Here is a 14,997-nt window from a genome sequence, read left to right on the forward strand (position 1 = left end):
CATGCATGCATTCCAAACCGGTACCTTTCATCTCAGATCTCACCGCGTACCACACCTGTGTGTGTAACTTTTCCAAATGAGGCCATTAGTGAATTTTATTTTTAATTGTTTTCCTTGATACGGGAGGTTTTCCCCTCCCCCCCTTCATTCCATTTGAATGGAAGTCAGGTCCAGTCACATCGTTACGGTTATAGATTTTTTTTATAAAAGAGAATCAGAAATGCCTTTGTAAAACTATGATTTCAGAAGCGTGTTGAAAGGAAGCTGCAGTAATTCAGAGGAACCTCAAAAGCTAAACGTGTTTGGAGGAATGTTTTCAGCTGCAGAATAAATATTTGTAACTTCACCAAAATTTGTCACTGAAAAAAAGCAAACTCTCATTTTGCTTTGGATTCATAGCCTGCTAAGATTTTTGGGTTAAGGTCATTTCACTAAAAAAGCATGAGTTGAGGAATGAACACCGATCAAGTGCAACATTTACAGTTTCTGTACGTATTCCATCCAGCTGCAGTTACCCTAATTGCATTGCACAGACACCAGCCATTCAGCAGAGCACATCGTGCAGCAAGAGATGAGTTGGCTTTCTCTTTTTTTCAGCAGAGTGGTGCAAGGAGAGCACAGCAATGGGAAGCGCAGAGGATATATTCACTTCCTTTCGTGGAGGATTTCATTTTCTTCTTTGCAGAGAAGACTAGTCTCCTTTGCCCCGAAGTATTAACAAATATACCAGCTTCCAATGAAGACAGGCTGCCCTATGTCTATCAATAGAATCTATATAGAATCTTTTCCCTTAGGGATTAATTCAACTTTTGATTCAATCTTTCTGAGCTTTAAATTATGATGTTACAAACCTCCAAGGAACTACTGTACTATTTGTGACCTTCTTTATTACTTTCTGCTGTTTGATAAAGTAGAGAAAATTGATTTATAGTTTAGTTTGCTTGTGAACATGGAATATCAATGGTGAGAGCGTGATTCACGGAAAATCAGAGAAAGTTGGCATTGCTTAAAGTTCAGTATAGCAGTTTATTAACTAATGGTGAAGGACAATAGAATAACTGCACATTAATCTTGAATGAGATTCTGGAAGTGTAACATGAAATAATACTGATGAGCTAAGGCATCTTGCAAGAACTGGAATTAAAGTTTTCAAAACATTTTCTGCAAGGAAGAAATTTGTCCATTGCTTCCACCTCTCTTCTCTAAACCTCCCCCTCTTCCCCTTATGACCTGACCTGACGGGTGTTTTTGTGTTTTCTGTAAGCCTTAAAGGTTAAAGGTGGCAGGCAAGGCCAAAGTTTTCCAAATGAGCCTAAAATTAGGCTTCGGTGTCTGTATTTGGATTCTTAGGCCCCAATCCAGGAGTCTATTTTTATTCAAAGCAGCCGAGCACTTGACTTCAATGGATCTAAAACCACTTGCGCTTAAGTGCCTTGCTGAATCAGGACAGACTTAAGCACAAATGTAAATGCTGTGCTGAATTGGGGCTCTAAATATGTGGCTTGATTTTAAAAGTGCTGAGAGCCAGCAGGTCTAATTGAAGTCGATGGGAGCTACGAGATGCTCAGCATTTCTGAAAATCAGGCCACTCATTGAGGCGCCTGAATCTGATTTCAGGTGCTCGGCTGGCAGCGTTCACCGTGGGGAAAATGGTAGCCCAGGAGAACAGGCAGTGGAAGGGATGATTTCTTAATAAATGAGATCCTTATTTTATGCAATACACCTTAATAACACAAAATAAGGGGATGGGGGTCAAAAAGCAATACTTTCCTAGACATCAAATGAGAGTGTTTTTTTGCAAGCATCAAAGTGCAATGCAAAAAATACGAAATGAATAAACCAAATTAAAAAGCGTAGTAACTGGAGAAATATCGGGCAAAACTCATGCCTTGTGGAAAAGCAGCAACTGATGAAGTACACCAGAGATGGATTTGGCTACTACCTTTTGAGCATTAATTTGATCAGGAGCCGTGAATTAACAACGTAAATCCCGTGTAGCGGACTTTGCTCTACCACCACTGCAAGTGTCAAGCCCAACAGTTTGGATAGTAGCTGGTAGAAATGCAAAAGCTAAACATTTTTGCAAGTAAAAAAAATATCATTATAGACTATAAAATAAACAGCAACGTTAAGAACACAGATGAGATGGAGGCTAGTCATCTTGAGAAAGGCCATTTTTTCAAGTGAATTCAGTAGTTCTCTGCTCAAAGATGACAACCAGGCTGCCCTATGGTGCTCCTCGCATCACACCTCGGGTACCTGAGGCACACATCAAGACGAGAAGACTCTCAAGTCAAACAGCATTGTGCTGTTAACCCCCAGAGAAGGTTGTTGACACATCAGGATAGGTGTAGAGCTGTATGCTGGCTACCTGTGAACGAACCCTGGGCAACCCAAAAAAAAGCAATTCCTTCCCTCATGTGAAGGAGAGGACTATGTACACCCTTTGGCAGCCCTTTGCCTACCTGTCGCCTGCCCAGTGGCAACGCCGGTATGGAAGCCCACCATGCTTCACCCTGTACTGTCCAGGAAGGATTCAGAAAACCCATGCTGGTCCAGCTTCCTACCTGTCTGATCTTCCTTGCCTGTCTGCCGAGACAGAGAGGCTGGTGAAGGACTCTCATGATGGTGCTTTGTCCTAGTACAGGTATTTATCATCTTAGGATGGAAGACACCAACCATATTGGGGATTTGCCAGTCCCTAGCACGTGCACAATTTGGATCCAAGCATGGCCACGTATGAAAGCACTTATATTCCCCACCCCCTCCTAACTCAAGCCAGCAACTCTTAAAACTCCACCGAGCATTTTTCAAAATCTTTCCTACAAGGTTTATGTTGGCCCTTCACCAGCCTTGGGTACTCATGGCAGAAAGGCAGACAGTACCATTCTACCATTAAATATATTAAAACTAGTGGTTCTGCCCCCTGCCCAAAGTGCAGTAACGCATGCGTGCTCTGGACTACTATCTGAAATCGATTACAACCATTAGAAAGAGTAATAGAAAACCCAGTACACAACCAGTGGCAGACGGGGGGAAACCTGTCACTTGTGATAAAAAAGAGAAACAGAAATGGATTTGAAACATTCGTTTCCCTTTATTTGCTCAGTGAGGCTGATGTGTACTGCACATTAAAAAAAAAAAATAAATCACAGGAATTTTCATACAATGAATTAAACCACAAAAGTACATGTAGAATTGGCAGGTGGAAAATAGCCCAGCTTGGGCTTAACTAATATCTACCTTTCCCTGTTCAGCATAGTCCAACCAATAGCTTTACATGTTCACCTACTGTACAAATCTTACAGTAGCTCCATCAGGTCAGTGGTTCACATTATTGAAAATGTCTGTCACATAGGTACAAATTTAGAATCATCACATTATATTACATGGCTATTCTAGGTCATTTATAGATCAGATCTTATGCTACAGTGATTGAAGTTCTCATTACAGCCATCAAAAAGGACACATAATCATTACCTACTGTAAGCTTACATCTAAAGGGATGAAAAGGTGTGGTTGGTTTTTGGGTTTGTTTTGGGGTTTTTTTGTTGTTTTGTTTTTTTTTTTTTCAACTGACCCAAGTATTATACCCCAGAGGCACAAACTTTCCTCTCAGTGCTGCTCATGGTGGTAGCAGCCCAACAGCTTCTCAGAGTAGTTTAGCACAGGTATTTTTCTTCAATTTTAGGCTCCCTCCATTAGAATTTGGATTTGGATTTTACATCCTATAGGAATTACTTTGTTACAGCTCTAGGAAAGACCATAGTTTCTAAGTACCAGTTCTGTTACCTGTATTGCGGATGTGGTACTTACCACAGCATGAAAGCAACAGTACAATCTTCATCTAAAAGACACACAGACCTATGCTGCAATTTGCCTCCGGTGACAATGTGGTACATGTGCTAATTTGAAATGTTCTTGGGGGAGAAAAGAAGGAAAGGAAACATCGAGTTTATATTTTGATGGGTTACCTACTACAGTGTCTACAAAGGATACAAATAGCTTTATTCAGCAACCTTAGTTCTATTAATTTCATATGTAATTTGTAAATCCACAAAGGAAAGCCATCTTCAAGATGAGAATGTTTGTCAGGCCAGTGAAAAAAAAAAAATTACTGATGTCATTATGCCTGCTTAGTGAAAAATAAATAATTCCCCCCACCCACCCCCCAAGCCCCACACCAATTTATTCATGTCAGCAATCTAGGGCAAAAGAGAATGTATTTAAAATTTAATTACAGAAATTTAAAGGCAAAATAGGCAATGCATCTGGTCCTTGAACACATAATATGATATACTAAATATTGATTTCTTAAAAATAATTTATTGCTTTTAATATTTTTCTTTACAACAGAAGATACTCAAAATCCAGAAAGGAAAATTGTAAACTTTTAGTTTGGCATTCACACAAAGTTAAAATACCTGCATTTTTAACCTACAGAGCAACAACAAGAATTATGCAGATTAAAGAATGTTACAGTTGTAACACAGAACCTCCGAAAAAGTTCTTTTTCTTTTTTTTTTTTTTCCTTTTTTTTTTTTTATTATTATTATTGCTATCTATCTACTGAGAAATAAGAAGCCAAAAAATCAAGCAAGCATCTGACAGGACAGACAGTGGAATCTCTCAGAACACAATATGCTGGTGATAAAATGAATGCAGCCATCAAAATCAACTGCACTGGCATGGGGGTAGAATCAGTTTTCTAAGATTGGGAGCGGGAAAGGAGATTAAATAGTTAGGTGTGCCATACCTTTAAAAGGAGTCATGAATGCCAAACAGTAATAGAATACCAAATCTATACATTCACAAGCAAATTCCAAACTTTGCTGATTCAGTCTAGAGACTCTGAGTTCAGATGAAATTCTGATGCTCAGAATAGCAGTAGTTTACTCTTGTGGTTTTTTCTTTCCTGAAGTTTCTATTTAATTTAGCAGAAGCAATGTCATCAGCAACAATGTCATGGGCACATCTGAGGCCATGCTAGTGCATAGTAAAAAAAGAAAAAAACCGAAACAACCCAATGCTTCTGCAAAAGCTGAATTTCCAAACGAAGCACTTACTCCAAACTGACAACCGTCATGCATCCTAGGTATAAAATTTCCACTGGCCTTTTTATTATTTTAGTCATCTCATAATTTATAATAAATAGGATAATTGTAACTGATAAATATGTCTCTTTAGTAAACAAAGGAATGAAGGATTGGTATTTATACAGGATGCATAACTGTAAAAAATATAGATAAATACCATCATTAAACTCTGCCAATGAAAAGATTACTGGCTTCAAGAACAGTGTTTAGACACAGAATTACTGTAAAAATCATACTGTACTTAGTACCTCAGCATATTTTTATCAAATTAAAATCACAAAAATTAAAACAAAACAGCATTTTAAAAAGATTTTTGACCTCTAGTTCCAAAACTACTGTTGATACATAAAATAAAAACATTTCTTAATGATTACCCATTTGAGAGACTTTACATAAAATTATGGTATCTCCTAGAAAAATTTAGATGAGAAAATTTCATTCCCCTAACAAATTCAGTGTATAAAACTGCAAAAGAAAATCAAGCAATGAGAAAAATGTGGAAAAATACTGCAGAAGTGGTTAATACCTTTTGGGCTAGGATAATTCTTGACAAAATTCTTATATAAGCTCATCAAAGGAGGGATGAATGTGTGTAAAGCATTTTTGCACTCAGACACACACGCACACACATATACACATGCACACCCTCACCCACACGCTTTTCTCTCTTTTTTTTTTACAATCAAATATATATAAGCGTAACTTCAGCTTTCTACATATGTTAGTGTACAATAGTTGTTTCACCTCATATAATTACATTTGAGTATTCTTGATTAAGAAAAATTCAGCAGTTTTTGAAAAGAAGGCTGCATTTACAGTGCATAGCTGTAACAAAAAAGAACATCGTCATACAGTATGTACATAAATAAAAATACTCCATTTAACATTTTTAAATACTCAACTACTTTAGAGAATGTAGCAAATGAACTATCTGTGCACACACCCAGATAGTTATATCCAACTCTCATTAATAATGTAACACCACGTCCGCTCATTAGAATAGATCGCTGAACAAGCTGCACATTTGACCATTAACAAGGCTTTGAAAATTTTTCTGTGGAAGATCAACGTTGTAGACATTTACATGGGTGTCAGAATTAAAAGATGAAACTTCAAAATGTTAGGGAAGCTTGAACCTTTCATTTTCTCTTCTGCAAGGACCAAAAAAAAAAAAACCCCACAAAAAAATCCCAAAGAAAAGAAAAATCTTAAAACAAAGCTAAAACAGATTGTAGGCTTCTGGGACCTGTGGTTGCTTCTGGATTGTCGTATTATGACTGTGCTGCAAGAAGAAGCTTTGTTTAAACAAAAAAATAATAATGCAGTGTCTGTTTCCCAGACATCAGCAGCCATAGTTCTCAAGTTTGGTTTTGGTTTTTTTTTTTGTTTTGTTCTTTTTTTGTTAAAATGCAATATGTACAGATTTTGCAGTTCATCGTTGTAGGTGTATCTCTGTGGAACTGCTGCCATGTCTCGTGATTTGCATTGAACTCACAAGGAATGCCCGGCTCCCCCGCCACCGATCACCCGCGAAAGCAAAGCTGACACCCATGGATACGCGTGTGCTTACTGGACAGCCATCCTGCCCCTCCACTTGTCGAGCAGCTGTGTTCATGTAAACCATGGTTTTGAACAGAGAGTGTAAAGTAGGAGAAGTCCCTAAGTATGACTTTTTAATTGTCCATTATTGAAGGACACGATGTCCGTGAGGTATTCGCCATCCCTCCATTTTCCTCGGGTGTGATGCATGTTACCTGCGCAGGCTCCGCTGTGCCTCTTTAAGTAAACTATCAAAATCCATGGAGTCATACTTGCTTTTAGTGGAAGCAGGATCAAAATCATCTGAGTTTGAATCTGAAACCCAAAGGATGCATATTTAAATAAGAGGCAAGAAACACTAGTCAGTACTTACGTTATTTTCTCTACAACAGTACGAACAAAGAACTAAAGACACAATCCACTTACAATTACAACTTTATGGGATGATAAAAGCCCAGAAATGGTCATCAGAGAAGCTTTAGGTATAGGTAAGAATTTTCTGGTAAGAAGCAGGACTTAACAAAAGCAGTACACATCATCAGCAGTGGGGGAGAACCATAAAGTGCATATACATACAGCCCCGGTAAACTCAAAAGAGTTCCTCCAAGGACTTGAGCACTGACATACTGCTATGTATAGGTTTCGAAGTAGTCCAGATAACCTTGACAGATGCTTTACACAAAACTCCACCATTGTTTTGCAACATGCAATATCCAAGACTTACTGCTCCTGAGAAAGGTAACAGGGGGACGGTTCTGCAGAAAGCCAGGGCAGCCTGTAGGCAGCTCGCAGGGGACACTGCTACTTCTGTCTGCCCTGCCCTGGGGTCTTGTATGAGTCACTACACCTCCTGGAATCTCTTTTAGCTTCCTCTCTGATTTTGAGGGGGCTTGCTTGTTTAGAGTGTGAGCAATTCCGGGCAGGGCCTCTGCACTGCCGTACAGGCAGTCTCAGGTGGGCTCCTCAGCTTTTTGCAGCATATCTGACAAGTCATAGCAGCAATAACGGTCCAGCGTCTGTGACATGCGATACCTGCTCTGGCTTTGCTAGTTGCCCAGACACGGCCGTCAGTCTGTTCCTAGTGCAGAGGAGGGATTGCTCATCTGCGGCCATACAGCTCCAGTACGGCAATTATTGACATGGCTGCAAGCACTGAATTTCCTTTTGGAGTCATCCCTGCTTAGCGCTGACTCTCCCTGGCTCCTGTGTCACAACTCCTTTATGAGAGTGCCCTTTTCTTGCCATTTCTTGTGTTGAATTAATCAGAACTCCCCATCTACCAGTATAAGACACACTGTGCATTAAATGTTCATTACAAGTTCTGTTAAGACAATATCTTCTCACAGAGGAGAGGTGTTAAACTTCTGACTACTATTTTCAAGTGTTTTCTTTCTTCTGTACTCAACCCAAGGCTGATTAATTCTCTCTGTCCTTGTACTAGCTCATGAATTTTAAAGTTCATCCTGCCATTTCCTTATGTAGCTCTATCAGATACTTTGCAAAATACAGGGAATTCAGTCTAAAGTACAGAAGCTCAAGCTGTCAGCAGGACAAAGTGAAAATAGTCTGTTCACAGATACTCTGGGAATCCCACTCAGTATAGAGAGACCTGCCAGGGAATACTCCCAGTGATGAATAATGTTCAAGAGGGTTCCCTTCAGACAACTTATTTTAAACCCAGATCTTCTGAGATACAGAGATGACCTTGGCTTCTACTGCTGAAGATAAGTCAAATCAAGTCAAGACTTCAATCTGTTTTTACTGTTTTTATCCGCCTACATTTCTTCAAATGCCTTGCTACCTTTTATATTTTCAACATCAACCCTGTATCTCTTCAGCAGTCAATTGCCTTTTCTTAGCTTTACATTATCTGTTTAGCCACTGAAGTGAATTATAGCATATTCATTGTGAACAATGCGTATCATCTTTATCATTTATTCTGAAAAGACATCAATTGGTTAGAAAAAATATATCTGTATTCACTTCCTGCATTGTACAAAGCCGAGGGCAGCACATACAAGATTTCATTAGCACTGTGTTACGGGGTTATGAGAGATTTTAATGACTGTGGTCATTTATTCATAAAAAACCACAATATCTGATTAATATAGATTCAACAGCAAAATGTCCCTTGCTATGTTATTCAGAAAAGAGTATCTCCCATACCTTTAGTCTATTTATACAGGTATTAAGAAAGGTTTAACATTTAATGAATACTTTACATTTTAAAAGGTAATTAAATAAGAGGTGAGTTTATAATATATTATAATATTACAGAGGATGTTTTGGTAGTCTGAATGGTCTCTTTATGCACATACTTAACATCAGTGTTCCTGCTGTAAGACTTCAAAAACCTCCAAACATCCTTTCAAGAGGAAGCACCACACTGACCCAGAGCACGGGACAGAACCCCACATTTTTGCCTAGACAGGACTAGGACAGACCCAGATGTGTTATTGAAGCCAGTATCACATGCACGCTTGAGACTGGAGTTACCAGAGCATACTGGGGTCTGGAGACTGGTATGTATAGTGCTCCACATCAGTGGGACAGCAAACACCAAGACATTTGCTAACTTCACAGGCTGGAGCCTCTTACATCACGACTGGAAGTCCCTGCAAGGGCACACCTTCATACATAGATGCTTATGCGCAATTTGAGAACCACCAGTTGGAGATCTGTGGCCGTTTGCTATACTAAAGGTCAGATCTGGTCACAAGCCCTTCCGGCTTTCAAACATGAGAAACTATTAATTGTGTTTAAGGAGTGTCTCTAGCAAGTTCACACATCTGCAGCACAACTCATAGGAAATAAGAAACATAATGAATTTTTTGGGGTATCTACTTTGTTCACCACTCATATAAATAGATCAGGTTATTAGAACCAAACAGTCATAGCATAGCAATGAATGGTAAAGCGTGCAGGAGGTTTCTGTGGTGCTATCATTTCAATATGGAAATGTATTATTGACGAGAAGGCACTTATTTTTTCTAATGATGTAAATGGGCTTTAAAAGAATTTTCAGAGTCTGAAATGCCTGAAAGAAGCCAGTTCAGGTTAGAGCTCAGATCAGTAGACTTTTAAATTCCTTTCAAGTGAAAAACACTTCCTTTAACCCCTCCAATCATTTAAATAATATAAACAGCAAACAAAAAAGAAGCAAACCCTGAATTCTCCTAAGTTACAAGGTTCCAGTTATGTACTTTAATTCGCATAAAGTAAAATACCTACCTAGGTCTGCATAGTTAGACTTGCAAAATTGCTTGCGTCCACAGAAGTACAGTTCAAAGTCAGGTTCATTTGACCTGCGTAAAGTGTATCCATTTTCAAGAGCAGCAAAGGCATCACAAGTATAGCGGTAGGTGATGAAACCATAGTTGTCTCTGCAATTGAAAAATACAGTTGTGGACAAGAGCCGAGAAGAGTTAACGCACATTAGTGTAACCCCTTCCTGAAAGCAAAAACTTGCAGGAGATCCAGCAGTGGAAATGCCAGAAGTACCGCATCCATTTATCAGCATGATTGTCCTGTCATGCAGCTAAATACTTATTTCTGGGACAGGAAATCTCAACTAGCAAGATTAATAAATAAGGATGAAAGAAAATAAATAAGGTTTTGAATTCAGCATGTCATCTGTCACAGCACTTACACTGGTAACGCACATACCAGTGATCTTGCTGCCATATTTTTTTACATACAGCAGCTCCCAAACAAGAAGTAGTCTCAAAAGTTCTTACCCATCATCCCGCAAATTTACTGTGCACTCCTCAATTTCACCAAAAACTTCAAACCGGTCCCTCAGTTCTGTTCGGGTTGTGTCAGGTCTTATTTTACCCAAATAAATCACACGACGTTCTTCCTGTTTAGAAACAGCAACAGGGAAGGCATATTTTTAAGAAATGTGTAACACAGATGAACCTATACATATATGCATGCAAATACACACACACGGATGTGCAGAGGATGCATAATTACAGGAATAGTCTCTCGTGGAAGACCTACTGCATCTTGCTAGTAAGTGAAATAGTTCTCTCCGGAAAGCATCTGAAGTATTTATATGATGCTACATTTGTCAGGTGGTGTGCTCCTGGAAAGTTTCCCTGCTTGCTGTCACTGTTGTGCTGCACACTGTGGCAGACAGCTCCCTTTGTATCCTACTGCACCTTCTTCCCTTTCACGCTGTCTGCCACTTCCCCTTCAAGACTGTAAACTTCCCAGCCAGGAGCTCCCTTTCTCTTGGCATCTATACAATACTGGGCAAAACCCATCTTAGTTGTGGAGTAGTATAAAGTAACACAGTAATTCCATAAATGTTACCATAGGCATAACAAAATGTATTACAAACATAGCATTATAAACTCAGATAACTCAGGAGCTGATTCATCCTGCAATCAGCTGTTGACCATAATCCATACCTTAAAATAGAAGGAAAACTGTTAGGGGTCCAGAAGATGACTTTTATTAAAATAAATATTTCTGGGGGGAAGCAGGACAATAAAATAAATCCTGTGGTCACTATTACCTTTTGGTTTCCTCGGGGGAAAAAAAAAAAAGTGACTGAAGTCCCTTGATTTTACAGGCTAGCTTGTCATTTGCATGTTCATTTGACACTTGAGCAAAGCATCAAAGATAGTTTTAAAACGATCAAGTCATGGTCATAATCCTTCCTTCCTGAGTGGAAACACTCAGCAGAATGACAGACGGACTAGGAAACCCTGGGAGAGTCACTTTATGAATTTTTGGCTGAACGCTTTATCAAGGGTAGAGCCATTTAGTGAGCTACAAGCAAAGCAAAAGGCAAAAGGAGATCTTCAAAACACTGACCTTAAGGTAATCAGGGCAAAAGAAGCACCAGGTGCACATGGCTTGGGTGCTCAGCCTTCCTGTCTCAGATTGCCTCCAGCCTGAAGAACCCTGGCACTACCGGCCGTCCTGCTCATTCCTTACACACCCGCACACTTGTCCCATAAATCAAACTAGCACCGCCACATTCTCAGCTGGGGTAAATCTGTCAGTCAGTGGAGCAATGTCAGTTTAAACCATCAGCTTTGGCACCTGAGACTTGCACAGGATTTAGGTCCCAAATGCCAAAGGAGCTATACTGACTGCTGAGAATTCATGACTATGGTAACCTGAAGGTGCCTAAAGGCTAATGGCACCTCAACTGCGCGATGCAGAAGGCTCTAGAGACCTAAATATAGACTTGCATTCCTGCTCAGAAACACCCTAGCCTGAAGAGACAGGTAGCTTATAGTGTTACGCTTCAGATACAGCACAAAATGCATCTTTTCCGTAAGTCCCCACAGAGGCATAAGGCAATAGTCATTCATGGACAATAGGACTGAGATCAGGCCAAAACACATGCAGAAACAGAAATGATGCTGATGCCTCTTTTCTACTTGATTGAGCATTCATTTGAGGCAAAGGGACCATCAGAACACCTACTTATGGGGTCCAAAATCTTAGCTCCCTGATCCCAGGAAAGCACTCTGCTCCCTGGAACTGTTTAATGCAAAATAAAAATTCAGCAAAACCCTGAAATTATATATATCTGCCTCCCAACAGAAACGCCTTCTCAATAGCATGCTCAGTCAACTATTTTCATTGACCCTTCCTGGCCTCATAAATCTCAGGGGCTCAGACCCAGTTAATCTAAGCTCCTGAGAAATGAAAGTGAGTTTAAAGCTCCTGAAAACAGAGATCCAGTAATCAAACACTCCTACCCAAAAGCCCTACCCACTAAGGTATGGCATAAGAAGTGACCGTTGGAATCACCTGAGTCCCTTATAGCTCCCTGGTCAGCCCAGCTGAGTCCCTGATTGCTCTACCAAGGTCTGTATGTGCTCTCCTTAAACAATGGGATCAGGTGTCTCATTTAGACACTTGAAACTACTGCCTCTTTTGATTATATAGAGAACCAAGGTGACTGCCTTGGTAGTCCTCTATAACCCTGCTGGGACAGACACTTTAATTTTTAAATGTTATGCCTTCCAAAGCATGTGGTCCAAAAGCTGCTCTTGCTCTCTGCCATAGCAGTGCAGTTTGGAGAAGTCAGCATGGCTAAAAGAAGGACAATTGTGCTCATGGGGGGCCATAAATTTCGTGAAGAGGGGTACTTTACAGACAGCTGCTGCTTTTTATCTCTGTCTCTACTGTGTCCCAGTGTAAAGCTCTGACCCTCTTGACAGAGGAGTTTGGGTAGGGCTTCTGCAAACCAGGGACTGCAGAGTGCAAGCAACAGAAATCTGCATTTCTTCCATTTTCCCCATTCTAATTCTGCTTACTGTCAGTATGGTTGGGTGCCATAAACTTCAAAACCAGGAAAATCTGCATATGCAAAGTAATTACTTTTTCTGACTGCTTTACCAAATCAAGGATTTAACCGCACTGAAACACTTATAAGAAACAATTCCATTGATACTTGCTATTGAACCTAAATGACTGACCAGATGGAGCAGAACATAACATAGCAGACTGTCTAATACACTTTAGCTGAGATAATACATCTCGACTGAAAAAACATAATGTTTCACTCGCTGACATGGAGATTGTTATATTACAGTGTGAGGGAAATAACTATTGCATGCTCTTCCGTAAGCCTGTGTGCATGCCTTCACAATTTTTCCTTCTTCTATCCCTCTAATAACCTTTATATCTCTAATATGCCTTTAAGATAACTGTAATAAAACAAAAATGAACAATAAAAAAAAAAGGCTGTTAAACTATCATTAAGGGAATAAGTTAAACCTGCAAAATTAAGGGAATTCAAATTTAAAGCTGAAATGCACCATATGTCCTCCAGTGTGCACGCATGAGGAGATGTGTTCAAATATTGCTTTCAAGCAGTGCCATGATGGTGTAAGATACTGGAGAACACAGGTTTCATACAGCATTGCCTTCGTCCTGGTTTCCTGGTTAGCTTTGGTTTATTTAAAGCAACTATGAAGAATGTATTTGTATTCACAGGGACACCTGCTTTTTATTCCCATCAATAATAAAAGCTATACAAGCCTAACAAGATTACAACATACCTCTAAATGTTAAAGACCTTTATTTTATAATAAGTTACATGCATAAGTCCATATGTGCATATTAAGTATGCTTTTTACTGCACTTGTTAGAGGAGATGATATATGACTTGCAAACCTACAGAATGGCAGAGAAAAGCTTTTGTTTTCAATTTAATGTGGGCAGAGGGAACCTAAAGGAAATTCCTGAAGATACTGTTCATACTTCCCTCCCAAAAGTACAGAAGATTTATTTTACATCATAGCTTTAAGTGTAGTTTATTGCTTTGCCAGGTAAAAAAATGAAGAAAGAAGAGGTCCAGCCAGCTCCCTCAGGCCCAACATGTCTGTCTTTCTTTCAGTTTATCTAAAGCTCCTTCTTCATAATCTTGCTTTTTCTTCCTTGTAGTAAAACCATTGAATAGCAGACGTGGCAGAAAATCTCAGACTGTAAAACAATATTTCAAGTTTCAAACGAAAATACTAAAGCATTAGAATGCCAAAACTTGAGATAACAAAACCAGGATATGCCTTACACATCTAAGGGTCAATAAAGGTATCGCTCATCCTGCAAAACAAAACATTCACTGATGCTGAGGATCTTTTTGTCTTGAACCGCCCCCACGCTTTGTTTTCCCATCCTGTATTTCACAAGGAACTAAAGCACAGATGAACAGCTTTATTAGTTTTCATATGGTTTTTTGTACTAGGCTCTTCACCAACACCTGTTTCTTTGCCTGCCCATGGTGCTGCTAAGCAGGGTCTGTGGGAACTGAAGGCAGCCACTCCAGAGGTGACACCGCATAGTGCTGCTGCCCTCGTTACACCTACCACTTTCTGTCTGAACATCTGTGGTGCATACCTGGTTCTCTAAAAGCCAGGTAACATTTCATGTGAAGCTGAGAGAAGAAATCCGGGGTACTTTAAAGGTGGGGTCTGCCATGGACTTGTCAAAGTTTCTTCTGCTTCCACCAGCACAGGCAGATGGTTGGGTGCAAGCCCTGTGCCTGTGTTGCCTTCCATGGCAAGTGACTTCTTTCCTCTTCCAGTAGAAAGCCATGAAGACTTTTATCCTTAGAGCTGGAGGCGACATACCATTGTGAAAGTGCAATGGGAATGGCTAGACAGAGTTTCAAAAATAGAAATGCTATGGATGGAAAAAAGCCATTACAGCTTAATATTCTGACGTAATAATAATAAGAAAATTTTTCTTCAGATTCTGTATTAAAGAAGAGTAAGTAAGTATGACCTGTCAGCAAGTATGCATAGAAAAACTGAAAAAAAAAAAAGAAAGAAAGAACATCACACAAAATTGTCAAATGCTGCTGTGCAGCCATCTGAAGAACAGTTCAGCC

General features: G+C 39.6%; 1 protein-coding gene across 1 annotated transcript in view; it reads right to left on the minus strand.

Moving 5' to 3' along the window:
* Window positions 1-3,073: 3,073 nt before the first annotated feature.
* The window catches only part of PPARGC1A (PPARG coactivator 1 alpha), a 373,145-nt gene continuing 361,221 nt past the window's right edge, over window positions 3,074-14,997 (minus strand). Inside the window, 3 exon segments of the mRNA XM_037390465.1 lie at window positions 3,074-6,950; window positions 9,867-10,018; window positions 10,373-10,494. Coding sequence (XP_037246362.1) covers window positions 6,847-6,950; window positions 9,867-10,018; window positions 10,373-10,494 — 378 coding nt within the window. The 3' untranslated portion in view covers window positions 3,074-6,846.

The sequence above is a fragment of the Falco rusticolus genome, chromosome 1, assembly GCF_015220075.1.
Source record: "Falco rusticolus isolate bFalRus1 chromosome 1, bFalRus1.pri, whole genome shotgun sequence".
NCBI classification, from domain to species: Eukaryota; Metazoa; Chordata; class Aves; order Falconiformes; family Falconidae; genus Falco; species Falco rusticolus.